The 24,700-nt window shown below is 43.0% G+C and overlaps 2 protein-coding genes across 6 annotated transcripts in view; one reads left to right on the top strand and one right to left on the bottom strand.

Moving 5' to 3' along the window:
• pex5la (peroxisomal biogenesis factor 5-like a) overlaps positions 1-7,323 on the top strand; it is a 127,353-nt gene extending 120,030 nt beyond the window's left edge. For 3 of the 4 annotated variants that reach the window (XM_086284293.1, XM_086284291.1, XM_086284292.1), the window contains one exon: positions 1,730-7,323. In XM_086284293.1, coding sequence (XP_086140419.1) covers positions 1,730-1,931 — 202 coding nt within the window. In that variant the 3' untranslated portion in view covers positions 1,932-7,323. The remainder of the gene's footprint in view (positions 1-1,729) is intronic. The other variant, XM_086284294.1, reaches the window with a different exon arrangement.
• A 24-nt stretch (positions 7,324-7,347) lies between these two features.
• The window catches only part of usp13 (ubiquitin specific peptidase 13), a 36,803-nt gene continuing 19,450 nt past the window's right edge, over positions 7,348-24,700 (bottom strand). For both annotated transcript variants that reach the window (XM_086284290.1, XM_086284289.1), the window contains exons 13-21: positions 24,300-24,474; positions 24,090-24,178; positions 23,531-23,653; positions 20,908-20,931; positions 18,746-18,889; positions 12,757-12,926; positions 10,474-10,666; positions 10,045-10,129; positions 7,348-9,757 (exon numbers count right to left, since the gene is read on the bottom strand). In XM_086284290.1, the coding sequence (XP_086140416.1) occupies positions 9,661-9,757; positions 10,045-10,129; positions 10,474-10,666; positions 12,757-12,926; positions 18,746-18,889; positions 20,908-20,931; positions 23,531-23,653; positions 24,090-24,178; positions 24,300-24,474 (1,100 nt within the window). In that variant the 3' untranslated portion in view covers positions 7,348-9,660. The remainder of the gene's footprint in view (positions 9,758-10,044; positions 10,130-10,473; positions 10,667-12,756; positions 12,927-18,745; positions 18,890-20,907; positions 20,932-23,530; positions 23,654-24,089; positions 24,179-24,299; positions 24,475-24,700) is intronic.

Here is a 24,700-nt window from a genome sequence, read left to right as displayed (position 1 = left end):
TGTGGTGAGTGGAATACTGTCTGCACATATCAATTCTGCTCATGATACCAATCATATGCATTCATATGAGTTTTAATATGTACCTGCCAGACAACACCCAAAAGGCAAATGCTTATCCACAAACAGAAAATATTCAGATTGAAGCTACTATCAGCGTAGAAATACAAGCAGCAGCACACAACCAGAAATCTGACATGAGCAGACATCAAGACATATCCAAACTCAGCCAGTTACACTCAGAGATGGGCAGTAACGCGTTACATGATGAGTAAGTAAGGGATTACTATTGCAAATTACTATTACTATTGCAAAAACGGTAATTAGATTACAGTTACTTTCCCGTATGAAACGCTGCGTTACTGCGTTACTGAAACCCTGATTTTTTTGCGAGAATGTCTCATGACAGCGACGTTCGTGACAACAGCTGTGTGCAGATCAACGATGGATCATATCTCGAGTGCAGAGAGAGTATGAGCGTGCAGCGTTTAAAGCGTGGAAGTACTGACCTTACTTTGAGTTTGATTCCATAAAAAGTGACAAAAACATTAGTGTCCGCTGTGCGTGGGAAGAAAACTTCTTTTTACAGCGAAAAAAACCCCTAAACTTCCAAACAAGCAAACTCGCGGATTCTTCCACTGACCGCGGCACACCTGCACCAGGGTAAACCTCCGCCTACCCCACTCCTGCTTTACAGGTGAAAATAGAGCAACAGGACCGCTGAGTCTTTGACTTTATTTATGTTCTGCTGTGTTTTACTTTGAAAGACTGAGTGTAAACACAAAAAATACTTTATTTTGTGTGGAATCTGCAGAAAATAGGTTTCAATGTTAAACTAATTTCTTCCAGTCAGAGAATGTTGCAGATAATTAAATTTTTGCTTGATGCATAAAGTTAAAAGATTAAAACTAATAAAACAAGTTTTAAAAAGAGACTTTTCCATTTGATTACATTTTGTATGATGGATTATGCAGAAAAAGTAGAATTGGGCTGAAAGATCTATCGCTTTATCACCTCTTCAGGTTGTAAATCATGTTTTTAAAATGTAACTAAGTAACTGAGTAATTAGTTACTTTTGAAAATAAGTAATCAGTAAAGTAATGTGATTACTTTTGGGGGAAAGTAATCAGTAATTAGTTACTGATTACTTTTTTCAAGTAACTTGACCAACACTAGACAGCTGTCAGTGGCCGAAGTAAATAAATAGCATAGACACTAACAAAATAAAAGCATAGAAATAGTCATAGAAACAACAGGACTTCATGTAAATTTACTCTAGTTCAAATGAGTAAGTTTTCTAAACCTTACCACTAAAACGCAAGAAATGCCTTGACGTTGAGGTAGCTTTAAATGTCTGCACAGTTGTCTTAATGCAACCACACAGGTCCTGTTAGTTTGGCAGGTGAGACATCTGCTTGAGACGTCTCGCAGAGTGATCAAGTGCAGTAAGGTTTGTTATGTTTTGGCCTTTTTGTTTATATTCTTGTTGTGCAAAATAAGTTGGTCTCGTCTTCCTCCCCTCACCCCAACCGACTGGGCGGGCCTCTCCCTGAGCCTGGATTTGTCCAAGGTTTCTTCCTGTTTGATGGCAGCAACATTTCTCAGGGTCATCTTTACCACTGTGTAGTATCGCCTCTTCTTTTAACAACAGTCTGTACGTGTCTCAGAACTGAGGAGACCAGCTGATGGAATTTTGTGATGCAATGACTTGCTTTTATTCCTTCTTCCCCAGAGAGGCGGCCAGCAACTTCCTGACTGCCTTAAGCCTTCAGAGGAAAAGCCGGAGTCGCCAGCAGTCCCACCAGGTGATGTCTGGAAACATCTGGGCGGCTTTGAGGATAGCTTTATCCATGATGGACCAGCCTGAACTCTTCCAGGCTGCAAATATCGGCGACTTGGATCATCTCATGCGGGCCTTCAACTTAGACATTTGACGACCAGGAGGCAGTAATGCTAACATCTGCCCCCTCTTCACTTACTATCTGATTTCTACCCAACAGCCAAAAGTCCAAAGTGCACAGTCAGAATGGACTGATGGACGTCAGAGACAACAGTGTATTTTTATGCACGTCCAAATTAACTACAGTCGTCAAAGCTATTATATTTTTCACCCAAGTACCTCGGAGCAGTTCTGGGGACAGGTTCTTCCAAGGGTTTGAAGGGACTGCTCTGTGTTGGATTTGCACTGTAATTTGTGATTTCCCTGAAGAGCACAAGGACGGGCAAAGATTGTACGAGCAATGCCTTAGAGGACACATCAATTAAAAACTGACTCATCCAGCGGAACAGAGCCGGCAGAGACGGACGGTTGTACGAGCCTGATAGAGCAGACCTCACAGGCCGTTTTCAAAGAAAAGAGAGGAAAAAACATTTGACTCCTGAAGGATGGATTTAGTGAGCAAATGACAAAGACTGCAGCGTATAACCTGGAACTCCAAGCTCTGTTCCTGGCTTATTTTCATCCTTTCAATGGGAAAATAATGATACTGCATGAATAAGCATTTTCATAACTGGATTCTTGTTTCAAATTAACATACTTTTAGAGGTTTTCCCTTTGCACATCAGATAAACAGATATAACTTCCTCAGTCCGAGTGGAATGTGCAAGCCTTACTCAAAAGCATGCGACCAACAATATTTATTTATACTATTTTTATGAAAACAGAAAAAACCCACACTAAGCCATTTTCAGACTAGTTTCATTTTCTTAAATAACTGCTGTCTTTTGAACTTGAAAGCTTTCTGAGCCACTAATTTTTGTTTCGCTCGGTTTTTCTCTCCTTTCTTTTGGCTCCTAGCTCCTCTTTGTTCCCTTTAAGCTGACTGCAGAAACACAGAAAAGCTGGGCAACAGCAATCTATAAAACCTTCATTAGTCTTTTCAAACTTTAGCATATGAAAACGTTATTCTTAACAAGTCTAAAAATATCTCTTTTTATCTTCTTCTGCTAGTTCTGGGATGGCTTCAGAGTTACTAATGACTACTGTACACATTATTCAGTCCTTTTTTATTTTTGCTGACCTGACTCAGTTTGTTTTCTGTTGTCAGTATCTGCTGACGCCGTCACTGGTGTCTTTGCTGCTCCTCCAAAGACAGCAAGGCTCATGCATTTAATAGTCATAATGCATGATTTGAATATTTACGTAAGCTTGGGCAGAATGCTGCACATGTATGATGAACGCTGTTCGTTTCACCACACACTTCAAATCACATCAGGTTGATGTTCAAACTCGAGATGGTTATGCATCTGCAGAAAACATGATTGTGTAAATACAGTGACTCTCCTGCTGCAGGACGAAAGCTTTTCCTTAGACATACTTTTTAGCTGACAGCTTCACTTGCATCACTGCTGCTAGTTTGAAAGTCACTCTCTGAAGTGAATACCCTGTACCTCGCTGTGCAACAGAGTAAATGATAGATAATCTTCTGTACTGCATAGCTCAGCACATTCGGGTGTTTATCAGGCGTGTCCACGGTCTGAGGGTTTTTATTGTAGCTCCTATGCAAAAGGTCATGTTTTATGTTGCCATTCTGAATCGTTGCGGGTCCCCGTCTGCCTCGGCAGACTGAAAGGAAGCGTCATTTCGGTGTTTGGAAAGAAGACTATCAGGCAGAACCAGAGACCAGTGTGAGAGCCATTCATCTTCCAAACTGTACAGCCGGGGTGTCACGGTCTGTACAAGAAGAAGTGTTTCATCAGGAAGTTGCCAGAATGAAAACAAGTGTTCTCCCAGGGAGAAAGTGGTCAGAAGCTCTGACTAAAAGAAAGACTGATCGACACAAAGAGTGCAGCCTTCTGCTTTTAGAACCAGGTTGCACGGACATAAATAAATAGATCAAACACTAGACGAGAAGTCAGAGATACACAGCACATATGTGCATGCCTCTAACAGTCGGCCTCAGAGGGGAGCTAACAGCGACTTTGGCAACGAGGCCAAAGCAGGGGTGCATGCACAAATGTTTTCACGGTGGGAGACTGGACGATGATAAAAGGTATCCTTCGCTGGAACAAATCAGGTTTACATCCAGGAGTTCATGTTTGATTTCTGTTTGATTAGCATTAAATTACTGTGGAAGTCAAATTTAAGCATGCTTGTAGCTCCATACATGCCAGCGAGGGTCTGTCTGCCAGTTTGGCCCAGACTGAAAGGGGTGGCGTGAAATTTGCTTCCAGCACGTCTCCCAAAAACAAAAGTGTCACTCGGCCGGCAGAATGGGTTTAGCCCAAATAACTGCAAAGTTTGCGACGGCGCCATGAACCTGCATCGAGCTACCTTTAGAGCCATTTGGCTGTCAGCGTTTTAATATAATAAAGCTTGTGGTTAAATTCGATATGGAAGCTCTGCAATCCCTCACCTGCCTGCTTTCTTGTTCAGCCGCTGTTCTGTTCTTTAGATCATTGCCACACTTTCACACCCAGTCATAATAATAGGGGCAGGGATAGCTCAGTAGATAAAGTGGTCGCCCCATGATCGGAAGGTCGGCGGTTCGAATCCACTTAACGGCTACCCTGAGGTACCCCTGAGCAAGGTACCGTCCCTACACACTGCTCCCCGGGCGCCTGCTTAGTGGGCTGCCCACTGCTTCACTGAGTGAATGGGTCAAATGCAGAGAAAAACAAGTAATTTCCCCATGGGGATCAATAAAGTATCCATTATTATTATTACTCTCGTTCAATCACCTTCTTGCCTGCCTTCTTTGAGCCAATTAGCTTCCACTCTGGTTTAAATCTGTGCTCTTCATTGCTCTCCCTTTCAGACTGTCATTTGCACAACCCACCTCGTCCCCATCTCTATTTTCATGTTCACCACCACCAGCGTCTAGACTCCAGGGGGTCCTGTCCTAAATCCTATTCCTGCTGGGACAGGTAAGATGGGTCACCAGAGTCTGATCGCCAAATACATTCATTTCTTTGTCTCAACAAATCATGTTCAGTTCTTGATCTCTCCTTATTGAACACAGGAGATATTATCAGTATGTTAGCATTGTCAGAGTGAGTGCTGCATTTCGCTCAAAGCTCCACCTTTAGGCTCACAGAGCAGCTAGCGTGGTAGTCCAGTGCACGACGATCCCCCTCCAGTTTTCCTTGCTAAAGCGTTAACTCAACCCTGTAGGAGGTCCCTATCAGCGAGAGGTTCTGCAGGCCAGGAGCTGTTCCACATTTTTACCTGGCATGCCTGTCCTCCCAGGTGCTCTACAAAATCAACTCTAGTTGTCTTATGAGGTCGCAGGCCCTCGCTCTTTTCCATTTCGTTACAGGTTACCACAGGTTCATGTTTTTTAAAGAAATCTTACATTGCTGGGCCACAACCTTCTTCTGCCGTCCACATCATTCCATAGTGCATTGAGATAGGATGCAGTTTTCTTTATTTTGCTGAACCTACTACTGTACCTTCTCAGGTGAACTGACCTAGCCTAACGCATGCACCTGTGCAACAAACTGAGGCTGTTTGCATGTTAGATCCTTTACATTTCTACTTTTTTAATGACGTTTTCATTCGTATGCATGACATACATGGAAGTGCTTTCTCTTCCGACCCCAAGAAAAGTAAATATATCATGAGGTTTCCTTGCAATATCGCTATAATGCACTTTTAAGTTCGCAAACTTTGACAAAACATGATGTATATAAACAGTATGTATTCTACACAAGATGCTTTTTCTTGCATGGAAGTGTGAGAGGCTCAAAATAACGAGTCTAAGGCACAGCACACTGCAAACACACTTCAGCTTGAATACTGGCTAATGAACTGGATAATCATAGTTATGCACAAATGTTATATTTATTACTTCTACAAATTACAAACATGTTTGTAACCACTGCAATGACCCCAACCTATAAAGCTGTCTAGCTGTTATTGCACAACTCTTTAGTGCTGAAAAGTTTTTATGTAGACTTTCACAACCTGCTGTGACCCTTTAACAGCTGTTTTTATAAGGTTTTAATGTTTGCAAGAATCACTTCATTAGTTCTGTTTACACTTAAGAAAGAGGGAGAGTAAAAGTGGACAGTCATACAACAGTTCAAATTCACAGCTTTTACACAGACTTGCTCACCGTGTCTTCTATTGTGGAGACCTAAAGTGTTCAAAGGTGAGAGTTACGCAGTTTTATGGAGTGAAAACAGACCAAATACAATCGCTCACCGACTGCTGTGTTAGGTACACCTGTTCAGCTGCATAGATGCAGATCGTGTGGCAGTCACACAGTGCAGATGTGATTCTGAATGTGGTTGTTGGTACCAGAAGGACTAGCGTGACTACTTCAGAGACTGTTGACTTCTGGATCTCTATAGTACACAGAGTAGTCTGAAACCAGGAGCAGCAGATGTAGAAGAGCATCTGTGAACATGTAACCACTGCTGTCAGCTAAGAACAGGAAACGGACCATCAAAACTGAAGATTCGAAACACGTCTGGTCTGATGCTCCTTGGCTTCTCCTGACATTCGGATGGCTCGGTCAGAATTTGGCATAAGCATGAAAACATGGCTGCCTGTGTCAGTGGGTCATTTTGGTCCCCTTGGTATGAAAATGAGCATCATTTAAACACAGCAGCCTACCTGATAATGACCACGCTGATAAATGTTTCCATTCAGCTTCTTGGATAAAATAAGATTTAATTACATATTGAATTTATTAAAAATGTGTGCAGGGGTACTAGCAAGGTGTACCTAATGAACTGTCCAGTTAACGATCCTAATGAGGCAATCACATCTTTGGCTCCGGCATGTTTCTATTAACTGAAAAAACGAATAAATACCCAGACACACAAATAATTCTTCGTTCTAATGAAACAATGATACTGAAAAAGAAAAAAGGTCAAAACAGAATAAAAAGACTCCAAAGGAGGGGCATTATTCTTCATTTCACTGGAATAACTTTGTTTTTGTGTATCAATAAGACACTTTTTATTTGGCTTTGTCCACTTTTATTATCTCTAAAAGATTTGTGCTTTTAAAATGTGGGAATTGGTGCTTAGGGTACAGAAAATCCATAAAGCATTCGTGATGGCTTCACTGGTTGGGCTCATTGAGGTTGCTGTTGCATATGTACTTCCTCCACTGCTCCGGTTCAGAACGTGCACCTTGTTATCATTTATTTGCGTCACACGTATATGAATAATATATTTTGAGGGATGAAATTAGAAATAATGTAATTTGTATACAGCCACTCGTTTATTGAAACACCTACTATAATGCATATTACTCTCCCTGTATAATCACGAGGTCAGCATTAGCACCTTTGGAACGTACAACATGAAAGTAATCTTTTAAAATAAAGTGTTGTTATATATTCGACACTCCCGTGTCTTTATTGTGCCGACTCCTGCCCGACACGATGAAGCCAGGTCTCAACAAACATGTCGTTTATTAAATGATCCAAACATCGTAAGTAAACAGTGCCACTGGTACACTGGACTGCCATGACTCTGTTCACATACACCTAAGCCATATTTGGATACATTACAAAAGTCAGCTTAAAATAATCAGTTCAAGGAGAGCTCTGAAATGAAAACTACAGAACTGACAAAAAAGGCAGAAAGATTAGAAACAGGTCAAGAAGCTTTTTGACATTTAGTTAAATGGAGAGAAAAAGAGAATGAAGCTCACAAGAGTACAACGGTACAACCCAGACGACTAAATGTCCATCTCTAGTTAACATGCTGACAGTGGAAAAAACCTTTTTTATATGACAAAATGAACCATTACGTTTTAAACAAGGTAGAGAAGAATGGAAGCGACGGAGCTGGAGAGAAAGCTGAAAGACGAGGACAGAAAGACGGCAACGAGCCGGGACCACGAGAGGAGCAGAGACAGCTACCCATCATTAGGCAAAAGCTTGTCACTCACTCAGCGACGACGAGAGGCACAAACACAAGACTTGCATAGAGATGTTTAGTATTCCCCAATGCATAGACAAACAGTTTCTCTGGTAAGAGGCTAAGATTTGCTCAGGGAAATCGAGGCACAGTGTTGTTAAAGGGGAGTCATATGGATTTGTTATATAAATTACATTAGTGTTTTTTGTCTGTGTCAATGAAAAACGCCCGTAGAAACCATCGTGGTGCTGTTCTGCTTTTCTTTTCTACTCTCTTTGTCAACAGCACGTCTTCCCTTTGAGTACGAGAGCCTAAAATAATTAACTGTAATTCAACGTTTGATAAATTATGATTAATTTGAGCAGAACTCCACCTTCAAATATGCTACCGGAAGCAGACCGCGCTCTCCGAGATGAATAAAACGTGAATAAAAATAAAGATATGAAGCCAAGTATGGAGATACTGACAGTCAAGAGCACAGTGTTTAATCCATCCTGCACATTATGAATATTACTGAGCAGATAAAGCAGAGAGCTGGAGGCTAGACCAGCTCCAGGCCCTAAAGAGTGGCCCGCTGTAGCATCACAGTCATGTCTGAGTGTTTTGTTTGCAGCGAGCACCACGAGTGTATACATTCAGAGGAGGTACGGTCACTGTACAGCTGTTCTCGTACAGCTGTTCAACAGCAGATTTGGTTATTAGTGCATATTGCTCTAGACAAAAACATTCAAACTTACATGGCCTGAAACAATCGTTTTAGCTTCTGGGCTACAGTCTGAATCTGTCAGAGTGATAAAAGAACCAGCGGGAGCCAGGTGCAGCCCAGTAACAGTTATGTCGAGTTTGCAGATATTTTGCACTTTGAGCAAAAATTATGTACACAAAAGGTTCACCTACGTTACTATGCAACCTCCCTGAACAGGGACGACTGGACAGCCAGGCTGGCCTTAATTAGATCGAATCAAATGAATATAATCTCCTTGGCAGTGCCGCACTTCAGACATGAGTCCTGGTAGTTTGTGACTGGCAAGTACAGTGCAGGTACAGGAAAAAGTCAAAAAAGTGCAACAGGGACAGAAATGACACTAACATCCTGACAGCCGGCGCATCAGGGCGTTGAAGGTTTTTCATTAAATGTGACAAACGTACACGTCGGCCTCGAGCATAACCGGGACGAATCGAGTTAATGCCCATTTATCACTCTGAAACTCACGTGGTGACTTCCATGTGTGGAAAACCAAAACCTTTTCATTCTTAGTGAATTTTGCTCCGCTTCATATTTGTAATGTTTTACATGAAGCACTTGGGATTGCACTGTGGAAGGAGCATCGTGCTCCTCTTCTCTTTCCAGTTTCTCAAAACATTCAATGCAAAGCCCCCTGCAGCACAGGAGCTTCTTGTTTGTTGTTGCAGTTTCAGAGCAGGGCTGGCAGTGAAGCACTGCACTTAAGTACACATTTATAAAATGCACCACTTTGGGAAAAAAGAAAAAACGGCACAGTGACTGAAGGCAGAGAAGAGGAGAAAGACTGAGAGTTGATATGTGGCGTTGTTTCGTGTAAAGAGCACAATCGTAGAAATTGCACAGATCCCTCTGTACCAACACTGTAAAGACATGTTCTTTCTTTGAACACAAACACTGATATTTAAAGCATAACACTAATACACAAAAAGCACATCGCTTTCCCTTCTGACCAGAGTTCCTGGTTGCTCCAGAATGACATCACAATAAGGCAAGCAGCTGGTCGGAGAGGTTATCCCATCGTTCCCACTGAGACGTCACAGTTGTCTGCCAGTCTTCTGGGTCTGTGGTTATTTAAAGGACACGGCGCAGCGAGCAGCGGTCTAACTGCTCGACAGTCGATGGTAAAAGTAGACGTAGCCCAAGTCCTTTGGAGGTCTTTCTGACAAACACACTTTGTGGTCGTTGTAGATCACCCACCTGCAGGCGGGAGAAGTGCACATTAAATTCACACAAATGCTTTTAAAGTGTCATTTTTCTCAAATTTGAATGAAAAGATTTAATGGGTTCATTATTCTTTTTCTACTCAGTGTAAAGAGGAAACAGGCTCAGTTATGATCCAGCAGCACGCAGCCAGACTGGTGAACTATCGTAGAACTAAAAACAATAATAAATCTGTACACAGTTAATGCAACGAGATGAGACATCAGAGATGTTTCTGTGACAGGTCGTCAGCTCTGTAACATGAAACACTGCGTGCCGCTCACCGTCCCTCCTTTTTGATGTGACAAACATAATGTCCAGACATCGTGGACGCTCCCATGTGACTGATGAAGGCGAAGAGCTCATATCCTTAGAAAAAGAAGAAGAACAAAGTCAGTGAGTGACAAACTAACGCATATTTACAGAAAAACAATTAAAGTGATAATTATCTAATAAAGTGCTCATTTTCAGTTTTAACTTAAAAACAGGTGATGTATTTAGCACGTGGGGATAAAATGAAGGAATTTAAATTGTTTTTTGATGCTGCTACACCTTGAAATCCAGTGCCCAGCAGCACGTGGGTACAGCACGCGTCATAATCAGACCTGACTGGGGCTAAAATGGCCCGTGGACGCTCACAATGTCGAGATTAAATTCAAGGGCAGAGAAGCAGTATGTTTCTGTCGGAGCGGCGGTCGTGCAGAGTCACTCACGTCCCGGTCCGTCTTTGACTCTGGGGCCCGACGCGTCTCCGTCTGGGGACAGCGTGGAGTCGCTGTGCGAGTTGGCGTTGGAGAAGGCGTTGTCATTGGGCTCTGTGTCAGCCATGTCTGAAAGGGCATCACTCTCCTCCTCCTCCTCCGGGTGGGTGAAGATCCAGTCGAGAGCTCGTTCAAGATTATTGTTCTGTAAAATGCCAAAAGCGGCGCAAACACGGTCAGCTCGCTGACATTCAGAACTAAAAAGGCCGTAATATCCCAGGAATGCTAAGAACCATAGGGAATCTCTTCTTCTCATGCAGATGTGAACATGCTCACCAGGTAATGGACCGGTTCTTATACAAAGGGCTTTTCTTAACCTCCTAAGACCCGAACTCTTCCACGGCATGCATTTTTATTTCTCTTTGATATTTGGTCACATTGGGGCCCAATGAATGTAAAAACAAAGAATTACCAGATTTTGTTTTTTTACATTATTTGAGTTTTTATGAAAAATAGGAGCCACACATGAGGATATTTGTTTAAAATTCTGATAGAACAGTAGCAGTATAATGTCCTCGTGAGTGGATTTCAGGCCTTTGTAGAGCAAAATGGAGTATTTTGGTCTAAATAACCCAAAATGTGATGTCTTCATATGTGGACGCAGGTCCTAGGAGGTTAAAGCACTTTTATCTCATTCACACACATTCATACAAGCAGCTTTTTTCTAACATTCACACTCCAGTGAATGCACTGGGAGCAATTCGGGGTTCAGCATCTTGTCCAGGCTGCAGCAGCCAGGGATCAAACTACAAACTTTCCAATTAGTGGATGACCTGCTCTACATCCTTAACCACACCCACAAATATTTCTGCTTTTCCTGGAAAAATTATTTCCTGAAATGCTCAAATCAACAGTGACAGTAGAAGCAGTACTCGTGGGAATAAAACCAGAGCTGATGATTGAATTTTGGGGGGATTTATTTTCCCCCACAGCTCCAGTGCATCTTGGATAAACTCCTCATAAAAAGCAGTCTCACTTTTAGGAACGTGTTAAATGAACAATTATTTACTAGAAAGGTGAACGCAAACATCTGCCTGTGCTCATTTTTCCACAGAGGATGTTTGCGTTCGGTCCAAAATAGAGGTGTGATGCCTGGGGAATGTCAGCGTGAGGAGCATGTCGGGATGATGAGGAGTTAAGCTGCCTGATGTTGCCGGGCGGGTCACTGCGCTTGAAGAGCAACTCTCTTTTTCTTCCTAATTTTGTGCTAATAATGAACCAAGACTTGAGACCGCTTCTCTGTTTCACACCTCCATCCCTCAGGACCAACGTGAGCTTTTTTCCACTTCAACAACACGGAGGCAGGCAGCGAGTTGGGCTCACTGATGATGAGAAGCCTGGTGTGTCTATTTGTGCGTCTGACTAACAGTCTGCTGGGCTATTTTTGCTGAGGGCGCACTTTGAAAGATGAGAATCAGAGGCCATTTCAAAACAACACTGATAGATTTACTGCAACTGTATCACGCTTGACTCATTGAAAAAATAAATCAACACTATGAATGCATTCAAAGTGAATCTTATGTGATGATACAGCGAGTTAAAGTGTCAGTGAGCCGTGAGCTGTTCCTAAACCTGACAGGCTGCTGGGATTACAGCTAAATGCAGACATTTCTAATCCCTCTGACATGTACGACCAATCACATCTGCACTTTGCCCTCTGTTTAAAATCACCACGCCGCCTTACACCAACTTCACCTCCTGACACATTGTTCCATTTGCTCAGTGTTTCTTCGAGGTTTACAGGCCGTATTTTCCTGATTGTTACCCGTTTTAATGACTCAATGAATGACTAATTGTCAGAGTTTCTTTCCTCTTGCGTTTCAAACTAACAACATTTATGGTGCCTGGAGGTCAGAGCTGTGTTTTTGTCCCGAACCCATCAGAGACAGCGAAGCGCGTGGGTGGTTCTTTGTCGTCCGGATTTCCGTCCTCGGCTCTGATTTATTTCTATATAAATATGTAAAGTATTGCATGTTAAACAGGCTGAGATACAGGCACCACCTTATCGGCTCAGACAGGCTGACCATCGCTGTCCACACAGGCCGTCGGGTGCCCCTCGTGTTTAAAACAAATCCCTGCTCTCACGAACTGCAGCAGAAGACCTTTTCAGTCACACAAAATGGTATTTGTAAGACATCCTGGATAATTACCAAAATAATTATCTGATGTATTTTAAACATTTTTTGTGCTAGTGGCTAGAAAGACTCCAGTGGACATAGTGGGCAGAAGACTGACCGTGGCTTTCAGCGCGTGGATGCTGTGAGTGCGGGGAAAGCCCATTGAGGTAAGGATGGCAATGCTCTCCTCGGGGGGCGAGTTGCCCAGCAGGGCGGCGCCCGTGGGGCTGTCACCGGCGGAGGGGCCGGGATCAATCATGGAGGGCAGAGTGAGCGGCTCTGCAAAGTCTGCGAGGAAAAAGAGACAAAGGAAAAAATAATGATGCAGCACATTCCCATTTATGTTTAACCTAATTACTGTGCGTTTCGGCTTTGGAGGTCAAAGGTCGCATTTTCTAGAGACAACGCTAATTCAAACTGTAAAGCGATTAAAGCTGATCACAGACGTCCGACTGGTGTGTGACTAACTGGCACTAAGAATATTTCAAACACAGAAACAGCAAACGGTCACGTTAGGAGGGCGTGTGGGAGGCATCCCGATGCTCTGTAGTGGAAACGACACACACAAATGCACCCTGTGGATTGTTTGTCACAGTCAGGTTTGCTTGGGGGGGTCTGCACACCACGAGTGTTGATCTGTTGAGGTGCTTACGCCTCTCCAAACAGATGTACAGGCTGGCAACGAACACCAGGAAACACCTGGACCCTACGCTGAGGGACTCCAGCTCTGTGGGGCTGGCAGGGATGGTCCAAACACAACACCCTTCGTGACGAGTCTCCATGTAATTCAGTGAGTATGAAAATGATGTGAATCATATGCTACAACCTTCAGTTTCACCAAATCTAAACTAAAGTGAAGACCAATGGGAGATCTGAAACCAGACTGCAGTGCACACCACCATCAAACAACATGAGGGGAAAGAAAGTGTGCGACTCCCTTTCAGAGACTTTTAGAGTCACTTGAGCTGTTCTGGCAGAGCGTGGCCGCTCACCTCACTGACACACTTCACTTTTCTTTGTCTCGGGTTTCAAATAAGGTAAATTCATACCTCTGACTGTAGACCTGTAATGTTCCTCTTTCTCAATTCAGACTAAACTAAACTAGTTGGCACAAAAAGCCTCAGAAACACCATCTATGCACTATCTGGACAGCATATACTTAACCTCCAATACCATTGCTAGAAATCTCAGGCCATTTCCTGAAAGAGAGGTCTTCTTTGACTTGCATGTAAATCAGGTCTCTATCACTACTTTCCTTTAGCTGAAGTACTGAGAAAATGAGGCACCTATCTATCTATCTATCTATCTATCTGCACGATAGAGACAAAAGTTATTGGTCATCCATCAAGCCAACCATCTGTACTTTTGCTCATCCAATCAGGCTGGTGTATTTCCAAGGCAGGCTCCCAGAAATATTAGGCCACACCTTGTAATCTTTGAATCTAGTGTTTTCAGTTCCACAGGTGTATGAACTCAAGCACCTGGCCATGCGAACCTTTGTGAAAGAATGGACTGTTCTAAAGAGAAGATCTCACTGAATTTGAGCGTGATGCTGTAACAGAACGCCAACGACTCGACAAGTCACCTACTAGATAATCCACGATAACCTTGTAAGTGGTATTACTGCAAAGTGGAAGCACTGAAGAACCACTCAGCCAGGAAGTGGGTGACCATGTAAAGTTACAGAGTCACTGAGTGCAGAGTGCAAAATGGTCAATGGTAACTTTATTGTCCCTGATGGGAAATTGCCACCAATGCTTTGCTGACGCAGTAACTGCGAGCTTCAAAGCTCCTGTGAGTGTAACATGTGGCTTGTCCAGTATTTCTGTTCATTTAGTGTATTCTGAACTAGATTTCTGTCCTTATTATCAGGATGTAAATGTGAAAAAAAATGCTGCAGCACGAGTACTAGCAGGAACTAGGCTGATCATATTTCTCCAGTACCAGCTTCTCTTTGTAAAATGCAGAACTGAATATTTTTTAAACAGAAAAAAGCTCAATCATATCTGAAAAGGTCTTATGTTTGCTATTGGCACTTCCCTCCCTTAGTGCAAATATGCTTGTTGTTTTGTAAAGGAATCAAAGGTAGAATACTGCAGGTATTACAGGTACTGCACTGCAGTGGTTTGTATCATATCTATCTAATAGACTCCAGTTTGTGCATGTAAATGGAGAGTCCTCTTCACACACTGAGGTTAATTATGGAGTTCCACAGGGTTCAGTGCTAGGACCAATTCTGTTTACATTATACATGCTTCCCTTAGGCAGCATCATTAGAAGACATAGCATACATTTACACTGCTATGCAGATGACACCCAGCTCTATCTGTCCATGAAGCCAGATAACACACACCAATGAGTTAAACTGCAGGAATGTCTTAAAGACATAAAGACCTGGATGGCCGCTAACTTTCTGCTTCTTAATTCAGATCAAACTGAGGTTATTGTACTCGGCCCTGAAAAGCCTAGAAATATGGTATCTAAGCAGATTCTTACTCTGGATGGCATTACCTTGGCCTCCAATAACACTGTGAGGAACCTTGGAGTCATTTTTGACCAGGACATGTCCTTCAACGCACATATTAAACACATATGTAAGACTGCTTTCTTCCATTTGTGCAACATCTCTAAAGTTAGAAATATCCTGTCTCAGAGTGACGCTGAAAAACTAGTTCATGCATTTATTACTTCCAGGCTGGACGACTGTGATTCATTATTATCAGGAAGTCCTAAAAACTCCCTGAAAAGCCTTCAGCTGATCCAAAATGCTGCAGCAAGAGTCCTGACAGGGACTAGAAAGAGAGAGCAGATTTCTCCTGTATTGGCTTCCTGTTAAATCCAGAATTCAAAATCCTGCTCCTCACATACAAGGTCTTAAATAATCAGGCCCTATCTTATCTTAATGACCTTGTAGTACCATATCACCCTATCAGAGCACTTCGCTCTTGCTCTGCAGGCCTACTTGTTGTTCCTAGAGTATTTAAAAGTAGAATGGGAGGCAGAGCCTTCAGTTTTCAGGCCCCTCTTCTGTGGAACCAGCTTCCAGTTTGGATTCGGGAGACAGACACTATCTCTACTTTCAAGATTAGGCTTCAAACTTTCCTTTTTGCTAAAGCATATAGTTAGGGCTGGACCAGGTGACCCTGAATCCTCCCTTAGTTATGCTGCAATAGACGTAGGCTGCCGGGGGATTCCCATGATGCATTGAATCATATCTGCTATTAATCTCTGTCTCTCTTCCACAGCATGTCTTTATCCTGTCTTCCTTCTCTCACCCCAACCAATCACAGCAGATGGCCCCGCCCCTCCCTGAGCCTGGTTCTGCTGGAGGTTTCTTCCTGTTAAAAGGGAGTTTTTCCTTCCCACTGTCGCCAAAAATGCTTGTTCATAGGGGGTCATGTGATTGTTGGGTTTTCTCTGAATCCATTATTATACGATCTACTGTACAATATAAAGCACCTTGAGGCGACTGTTGTTGTGATCTGGCGCTGTATAAATAAAATTGAATTGAATTGAATGTTATGCAGAGATTTCTGGCCTGTTCCCAGTCAGCTCCCAGTTTGGATGTGGGAAACAGACTCCCCTCTCTGCCTTTAAGATGAGGATTAGAAACTCTTTAAGCCTGAATCTTATTTATGCTGTCTGGGTCTGTCCCTGAAAACCTCCCATCTACTCTATTTCAGCCTCCACAAGCTTATATGCCACTGTTGCATATCATTAACTCTTTGTCTTAGTTAGCGTTTGTCCCTCGCTGTCCTCGCCGTCCCTTCCTGCAGGTATCTCTGGCTTCAGAGCTGCTTGTTTACCATCTGCTTTTACTGGCTCCACCAGCCAGCCCAGTGTTTACTGTCATACTATTATTGTTTGTCGTCTGTTGTCTCTCCATGCTCATCATTTCCCTTTTTACCCTCGGTGCCTCAGCTGAATGCAGCAGATGGTTGCCTCTCCCTGAGCCTGGCCCTGCCAGAGGTTTCTCTGCTAAAAGGGAGTTTTATTCCTCCCTGCACCGTCATCAAACGCTTACCCGAATATTTGAGCTTCTGTCTGTGATACAGTAAAGCGCTAACCACCATTTCAACTTGTAGCTATTTTAAACGCATTAAAATGAACTATATGCCAATCAGATTTTTTAAAAGAGAAATCAAAGGAATATTACTTTTATATCTGGTGAACGTTTTACATATGCTGAACAGTGAAACTGAGCATGGAATGGAAATACTCATTTTTAAGTACAACACACTTCTCTTACTTTTAGTTGAATTTGCTGAAGGTGCACAATGACCGCTGAGGAACAAGGACACTCCCAATAGAACGACTTACTGTTGGCCATAAACACAGCCTTCATTACTCTGCTTGCCATAAATTAAATTGCGCACCACTTATCTCCCCCTATCATCTCTGTCTCGTTCTCCTTGTTTTGCGTCCTTCTGCTCGCCTCCTATACAGATGTGTTTATACCACAGAAAGACGCCGCTCTGTCAGGCTGCCGAACAGAAGAGCAGATGTTTGCATGTGAAGTCTTAAACTACGGCCGTGTCACATTGTCTTTAAAGCCCTCGTGCTGTTTATATTCACTGCGGCGTCTAAAGTGATTAGGTGAACAGCGGTTTAGTTGTCAAACCAAAATAAGCTGAAAGAACCTCCGTGCAGGATCGGACCCTTTAGCTGATGTCACTGAGCCTGAATGCAGCCCGTTTTGTAGATCCATCAAGCCCATTTAAAAACTCCTCTGGAGAGGCCCTTTACAGCCAACCAGGGAAATAAAAACGTGAGTCTGCACCTCAGGGGAACATCTCAGCACAAAGACACAAAGTCAGTCCAGACAAAGTTTCTGGAGACGATCGTGCACGCAGGTGAGCACAGATAAGCACCTGCAGCACACAAAAGAACACAGTGCATGCAATGGAAGAACATGAGATGTGATGCGTCTCTCACTTTCAATTACCTCTGTGTTTAAAAAGGTCCCCAACAAATAAACGTACCTGTCTGTGTAATGCATTCTGTCAGCACCACAGTGGGGGAAATGCCTTTGGCTGATATGTGGATAAAAACATGCAACACAGACATCTTATGTAATCTGACCAACATCTAAACTTTGTCTGTTTTCACTGCAGCTCTTCTATTACTTGTCTCTAGTATTTCTACCTTTGTCTGGATTACAGTTACTCCTTGAATCCTCAGCACTCTCCCCACACTCATTTCGTATCACCACCATGCTGTCTTGAAGCCTCGCTGTGAATGTTTGCAGGTTTAAAACACTAGTTGCACTTTGACACACTATAACGAGAAGGCCCGGCTCACAGTCGCTGCTTTAATTTATCCCAGAGCTGTTCTGTCAGGTTGAAGCCAGGACTCTGTGCAGGCCAGTCGTGTTCTTCAACCTAACATGTGTTCATCCTCGTCTTTATGGACCTTTCTTTGTGCACTGGTGTGCAGTCATGTTGGAACAGGAAGAGGCCGTTCCCAAACTGTTCCCACAAATTCAGGAGCATGAAGTTGTCCAAAACATCTTGGCATGTCGAAGCATTAAGAATTTCCTCCTCCACCAAACTTTACACTCGGCACAGAGGAGTTCTCTTTCCACTTCAGTTGCTGTTGTTCCCAACTGCAACCACTTTGTTATAACGCCACTAACAGTTGACTGTGGAATATTTAGTAAGAAGGAAATTTAACGAGTGGACTGCACAGGTGGTGTCCTATCACAGCGCCGCGCTGAAATTCACCGAGCTCCTGCAAGCGACCTGTTCGTGGCACAGTTGTTTGTAGAAGCAGTCTGCAGCAGCTGACTTTACACACCTGCAGCCACAGAAGTGACTGAAACACCTGAACTGAATGATTTGGGTGGGTGCGTGCTTCTGGTGATATAAAGTGTACATCGTGGAAAAAATGCATTTGTATTGTTTTTATTTAGTATTTTATGTGTGAAAAAAAGCAAATAAGTCCCAACATGTAATTTGATACCAGCACTAACATGTTTACATCCCCGAACTGAGAAAAATGTTTGTACAGAACTTCTGACTGTAGAGGTCATGTGACATGTTTAATTTCACACTCCACCACGACATCATCCTCCATCCTCGGTGCATTGTGCCGTGATGCTGGCTCACCTGGCTCTTCCATATGGGCTATGATCCAGTTGAAGGCCATCTCAGGGCCCATGTTCCCCGTGTAGTACACCGCCTTCCTGCAGGCCTCCAGCGGAAAGCCCATCTCCGCCAGCTGCATTACTGCAGCCTCGTCTATTTCTGGAGCTGGGGACACAACAAATCAGCATCAATAACTAAAACATGCAGTTGCTGATTCAACAGTAGCAGTGGCTTGAGTCTAAACAGCCAAACAGATTTGTGGCGACTCCCGCTGTGGGACTCATTAAACAAAGAGAGCAGAGGAGCGTCGGGCCTGCAGAGGCATCTTTGTTGAGGGATGATTTATCAAGGAGAGAAATGAGTCTGGCTAAAGCAAGCAGAGCTGCACAGCAAAGCCAAGTTTGTCACAAAGTCGAGAGCAGCTGCAGCACCTGCTCAGGTAGGTCAGAGGTTTACAGTGGGGCAAAAAAGTATTTAGTCAGCCACCGATTGTGCAAGTTCCCCCACTTTAAATGATGACAGAGGTCAGTAATTTGCACCAGAGGTACACTTCAACTGTGAGAGACAGAATGTGAAAAAAAAATCCATGAATCCACATGGTAGGATTTGTAAAGAATTTATTCGTAAATCAGGGTGGAAAATAAGTATTTGGTCACCTCAAACAAGGAAAATCTCTGGCTCTCACAGACCTGTAACGTCTTCTGTAAGAAGCTTTTCTGTCCCCCACTCGTTACCTGTATGAATGGCACCTGTTTGAACTCATCATCTGTATAAAAGACACCTGTCCACAGCCTCAAACAGTCAGACTCCAAACTCCGCCATGGCCAAGACCAAAGAGCTTTCGAAGGACACCAGGAAAAGTATTGTAGACCTGCACCAGACTGGGAAGAGTGAATCTACAATAGGCAAGCAGCTTGGTGTGAAAAAATCAACTGTGGGAGCAATCATCAGAAAATGGAAGACATACAAGACCACTGATAATCTCCCTCGATCTGGGGCTCCACGCAAGATCTCATCCCGTGGGGTCAAAATGATCATGAGAACGGTGAGCAAAGATCCCAGAACCACACGGGGGGACCTGGTGAATGACCTGCAGAGAGCTGGGACCAAAGTAACAAAGGTCACCATCAGTAACACACTACAACGGCAGGGAATCAAATCCCGCAGTGCCAGACGTGTTCCGCTGCTGAAGCCAGTGCATGTCCAGGCCCGTCTGAAGTTTGCCAGAGAGCACATGGATGATACAGCAGAGGATTGGGAGAATGTCATGTGGTCAGATGAAACCAAAGTAGAACTTTTTGGTATAAACTCAACTCGTCGTGTTTGGAGGAAGAAGAATACTGAGTTGCATCCCAAGAACACCATACCTACTGTGAAGCATGGGGGTGGAAACATCATGCTATGGGGCTGTTTTTCTGCCAAGGGGACAGGACGACTGATCCGTGTTAAGGACAGAATGAATGGGGCCATGTATCGTGAGATTTTGAGCCAAAACCTCCTTCCATCAGTGAGAACTTTGAAGATGAAACGAGGCTGGGTCTTCCAACATGACAATGATCCAAAACACACCGCCCGGGCAACAAAGGAGTGGCTCCGTAAGAAGCATTTGAAAGTCCTGGAGTGGCCTAGCCAGTCTCCAGACCTCAACCCCATAGAAAATCTGTGGCGGGAGTTGAAAGTCCGTGTTGCTCGGCGACAGCCCCAAAACATCACTGCTCTCGAGAAGATCTGCATGGAGGAATGGGCCAAAATACCAGCTACTGTGTGTGCAAACCTGGTAAAGACCTATAGTAAACGTTTGACCTCTGTTATTGCCAACAAAGGTTATGTTACAAAGTATTGAGTTGTATTTTTGTTATTGACCAAATACTTATTTTCCACCCTGATTTACAAATAAATTCTTTACAAATCCTACCATGTGAATTCATGGATTTTTTTTCACATTCTGTCTCTCACAGTTGAAGTGTACCTCTGGTGCAAATTACTGACCTCTGTCATCATTTTAAGTGGGGGAACTTGCACAATCGGTGACTGACTAAATACTTTTTTGCCCCACTGTAGCTCGCTAGCATTCATCACCACTGCTTCGAGCTCGAAATACATTTTCTATGGTTATAACTTATAGAAATGTTGCATGTTTATTCAGTTTGGCACACAGCTGTGCAGAGAAATTAAATACTTACAGTCCAAGGAGCTCATGGAGTTATCTGAAAGAGGAGGAGGACACGGCACAGTCAAGCATCACCATCGCTGGCTCTGTATTTACTGTTGATTCTGTTTTGGAATCATTTCACTCTTTGAGAATAATAAAAGATTTGCAGACATTTGTACAGATAGCATCTATAATCGGCCAAGACAATATCCTGGAAAATCTGAGCTGCCGGCACGTTATTAATATTCACAAACAAAGGTACAGTTCATCAAACAAATCCATTGTAACACAGGGAATCCAGATGTTTTCGAGTACCCGTGGCGGGTCCTGGGCACAGTTGGTATTTCTGTCTTTTAAATTTTCTTTTTACCTTTCTCATAAAAGGATCATTTAGCTGCAGAACATCAAGGGGAGAAGCAAATGTCCCCTCCCACACCCCTCATGAGTCACAGAAACACTGCCCAACTGTGTTATTTTGGACCGTGAAATGTTGTCAGTGTCCTACAAACACATTTTATTTTACACAGATATGAAAACATCGGGTGAACGAAGAAAAAAAATAATGCAGAAACACGGCCTGAGAGCGGCACAGGCTTTTGTTCATTTTCCTTTGTTTTCCCCTCATGGCCTCAGTTACAGCCCCTCGGACGGCTGCTGGGTTTTATCCAGTTTGCTATATTAACTGAAAGGAAATACTGACCCAGTGAATGCAGCTGGAGTAGCCATCTTCCATGGTTTCTTTTAAATCGCAGGTTTGCTTTAATAGGTTTAAATGGATAATGTGAGTAACCAAAACAGGGAAGGAACAAAGCTGAACCAGTTTCAATACATCGTGTGCAGTTTGTGATTGTTAATTTTGTATTTTTTAACCAAAAGAAAAGTGGAAGCAAAAGAAAACAATTCACTTTCCATTTTCTGAATGGCCTGGAATAATTGAGTGAATAGAAACAGACCAATGAGAAATAATGTGCTTCAAGCAGCGTGCAGGAAAACACATTTGTGTGCTGCTATGAAATCAATAAGAATCACTGAAGCCTTTTGGAGATAGAAGTGCGACCAACGATGAATCACTGCGAATTCCAGCAGGGGAGGAACGGGCCAGCGGTTCATTTACAACCAGCAAAACTCATCATATGAATGTGAAATAAATAAATCTGAAAGGCCATTGAATGCAGCGTGTTGTCTCCTCTGACCTGTTTTCATTTCACAGCTTTAGCTGCACGATTTACAGAGGCAACGCTGTTGTTAACCTCCTGAAATAGAAGCTCAGAGCGACGTGCAGATTTGCTGCAAATAAAAGCATGTGTGTGTCTGTGGCCCTCAAAGATATCTGTACAGGACGCCAAGCCGTAACAGGGTCTAAGCAAACCAAAACAATGATGCTCTAATGTGCAGATACTCCACTCAGATTGTTTGACACCGACAGTACAGCACACCATGTTCAGTCCTAAAATATTTAGGCACACTAAGACAAGCGAGTGCAAAGTTTTTCTATTGTGTATTCATGTGCTAAGATGTAGCAGACGAAACCAAAGAAAGATCCAAGTTTATGGATGTGTGAAGCACAGCAAAGGCTGCTCTCAGATGTTACCGTCTCTGCTCGAGCCCACCCCCAAATGTGCTCACAGCCTGAAACATTATAGGACTCTCTGTACTTCACATCTGCTGAAATATTAACAGAGACAGCGATAACTTGATGTAGCTGAACTTTACAACAGGAGGAGGAAACTGCAATCACAGAGCAGAGAGAGACGAAAGGCAAACAAAAAGGAGGGCACTGCCTTTGTGGGGTTGATTTTTTATTTTTAATAAGGGCTAAAGTGGCATGGATTTAACGGCTGAAATATTACCAAGCCTGCAAAAAAGTTTCTTAAAAAGTGACAATATTTTATTGAGTGCTATAACTCGCTAGCTTCCAGTACTTTAATCCCAGAGCTGAGGGAAGTGCGTTACAAGGAGATCTGGTGAAATCATTAGAACCTATTAGGCTTAGCCACACTGTGAACACAAACACTCTTCAGTAATTGATTGAGCATGCCTTTCCTGTGGGATTCCATTTAATGTGTCCTTAGGAGGGAATATGGGTGGCTTTCAGCAGAATATTATATTAGAGACAATTTCACAGACCATTTAATTCACAAAAATACCCGAGACCTGCCAAAAAGGATCTGGGGCACTGCAGCTGGTTTAAGCAGCAACGTGTTATGTTATAGGGTAAACACAAAGTTTCATATACTGAGGTGTTTCTAGCACATAAATGGAGTGAAGAAATATTCTTGGCTTTTTTGGCTAAACAGTACAACAAAAGGCTTCGCGCTCTGGGAAAACAGTGCCCTTTAAAATTAATAAGGGACTGTGAAATCAAAGATGAAGGGCCAAAAACGCCCGGAGTAATTAAGGGTGCTGGTACACTGTTTTTCTAGAATTCATGCATGACTGCTAACACCCCTGTAGGCCAATGCAGGCAATTTATGAGAGCCTGTAACCTTCTCATTGAATTCTGGGTGAGAAAAATGGAGCAGCATCTAATAGATGCCATATATTATAATATATGGATGTTTATTTGTCAACATCAAACAGAAAATAATACAGAAAAGAGCAAATTGTTAAACTCAAATAGGCTTAAAAACTCCCTCCTCCATTTTATTTCATACCTCTGGTGTCTTCGGGTAAAACAATGGGAGGCATGAGGTCCGGCAGCTCTTCTTCACCTGCCTGCAGCCCCGTGGCTCGGAGCCGGTTCAGATCCAGGAAGTCGGGAACGTCAATGACCACATCTGCAGAGCGAGATATAAAAGTATCAAACTGAAGAATCCAGCAGTAAGAACAGTGAGCTCCCAGATCAACTTTTAAATATTACGATCTATATGTGAGGCGTGAACTGACCTTTTTCCCCATTTATGAACTGAACTGAACACTTTATGAACATTTTAAGGTGCTAAACACACCGATTGATTTTCAACTACCAGCTAAACAGCAAAAGCGTTTTACGGACACCGACAGGATGACAGATAAACGTTTATAACCATGTGTTCAAAGTGCAGGTGAAACGTTGAAACCCGGCAACAGATTCACTGCTGTGCCTTGTGAACTGCAGTTTAATGGTGCCCTCTGCTGGGGGTTTATAGCATTGCACTTACTGAGACATGCTGGTGGAGGGAAATATAAGGTCAATAAATCTGATCAGTCACTAAAGTGTGAGATACTAGTTACCTAGTTTTTTCGGCACCCAATCAACTCCAAATGTGAATTTCTTAATCTGCACCACCAGATACTCTGGGAACGAGGCAAATCGGGAAGTTCTGTAAAAGAATGTGTTGAAAATTCAGTTTATGAATCCAGCTGGTTTTCGTTTAAATATACTGGTTAAAAAGGGGTGTACGTTGGTCATTTCTGGCCCGAGAACAAGTGGACGTTGCTTACTTGACTCCAGCTGACTTGGCCTGCAGTGCCGAGCTCCAGAAATCAGGAACATTTTCCGGCTCTGTGAAGGCCTGCAGACAAGCAGTGAAAGGGATCCGCGCTCTCACTGGTTCAGGAGGGGGACGCATGTTCTCTTCTGCTTCCTTACGCTTGACCTCATATGCAAGTAGCTCCTCTGGTAATGAAAAAAACAACAAAAATGTGTCACTTTCATTTGCAGCATTCTCAGAACTGAAGGTGCTGCAAAAGCTGCAAAAGCCAATGTATTTGTTGTAAGTGTAGCATTGCAGAGCTTTAACTAAAACTCCACTGTTTCAGTCAAATACTCTCATCTTGGCAACATTTAAATAGTACATACAATTTGTCACGTAATACTTTATATCAAGCTGTGAAGGTGTAAT

Source organism: Aulonocara sp. 'chitande type north' Nkhata Bay, linkage group LG23 (genome assembly GCF_057382095.1).
Source record: "Aulonocara sp. 'chitande type north' Nkhata Bay isolate Kocher_YH1m ecotype deep benthic linkage group LG23, A_spYH_male_GT1.1, whole genome shotgun sequence".
NCBI lineage: Eukaryota > Metazoa > Chordata > Actinopteri > Cichliformes > Cichlidae > Aulonocara > Aulonocara sp. 'chitande type north' Nkhata Bay.
This window is presented reverse-complemented; position numbering and strand designations above follow the sequence as displayed.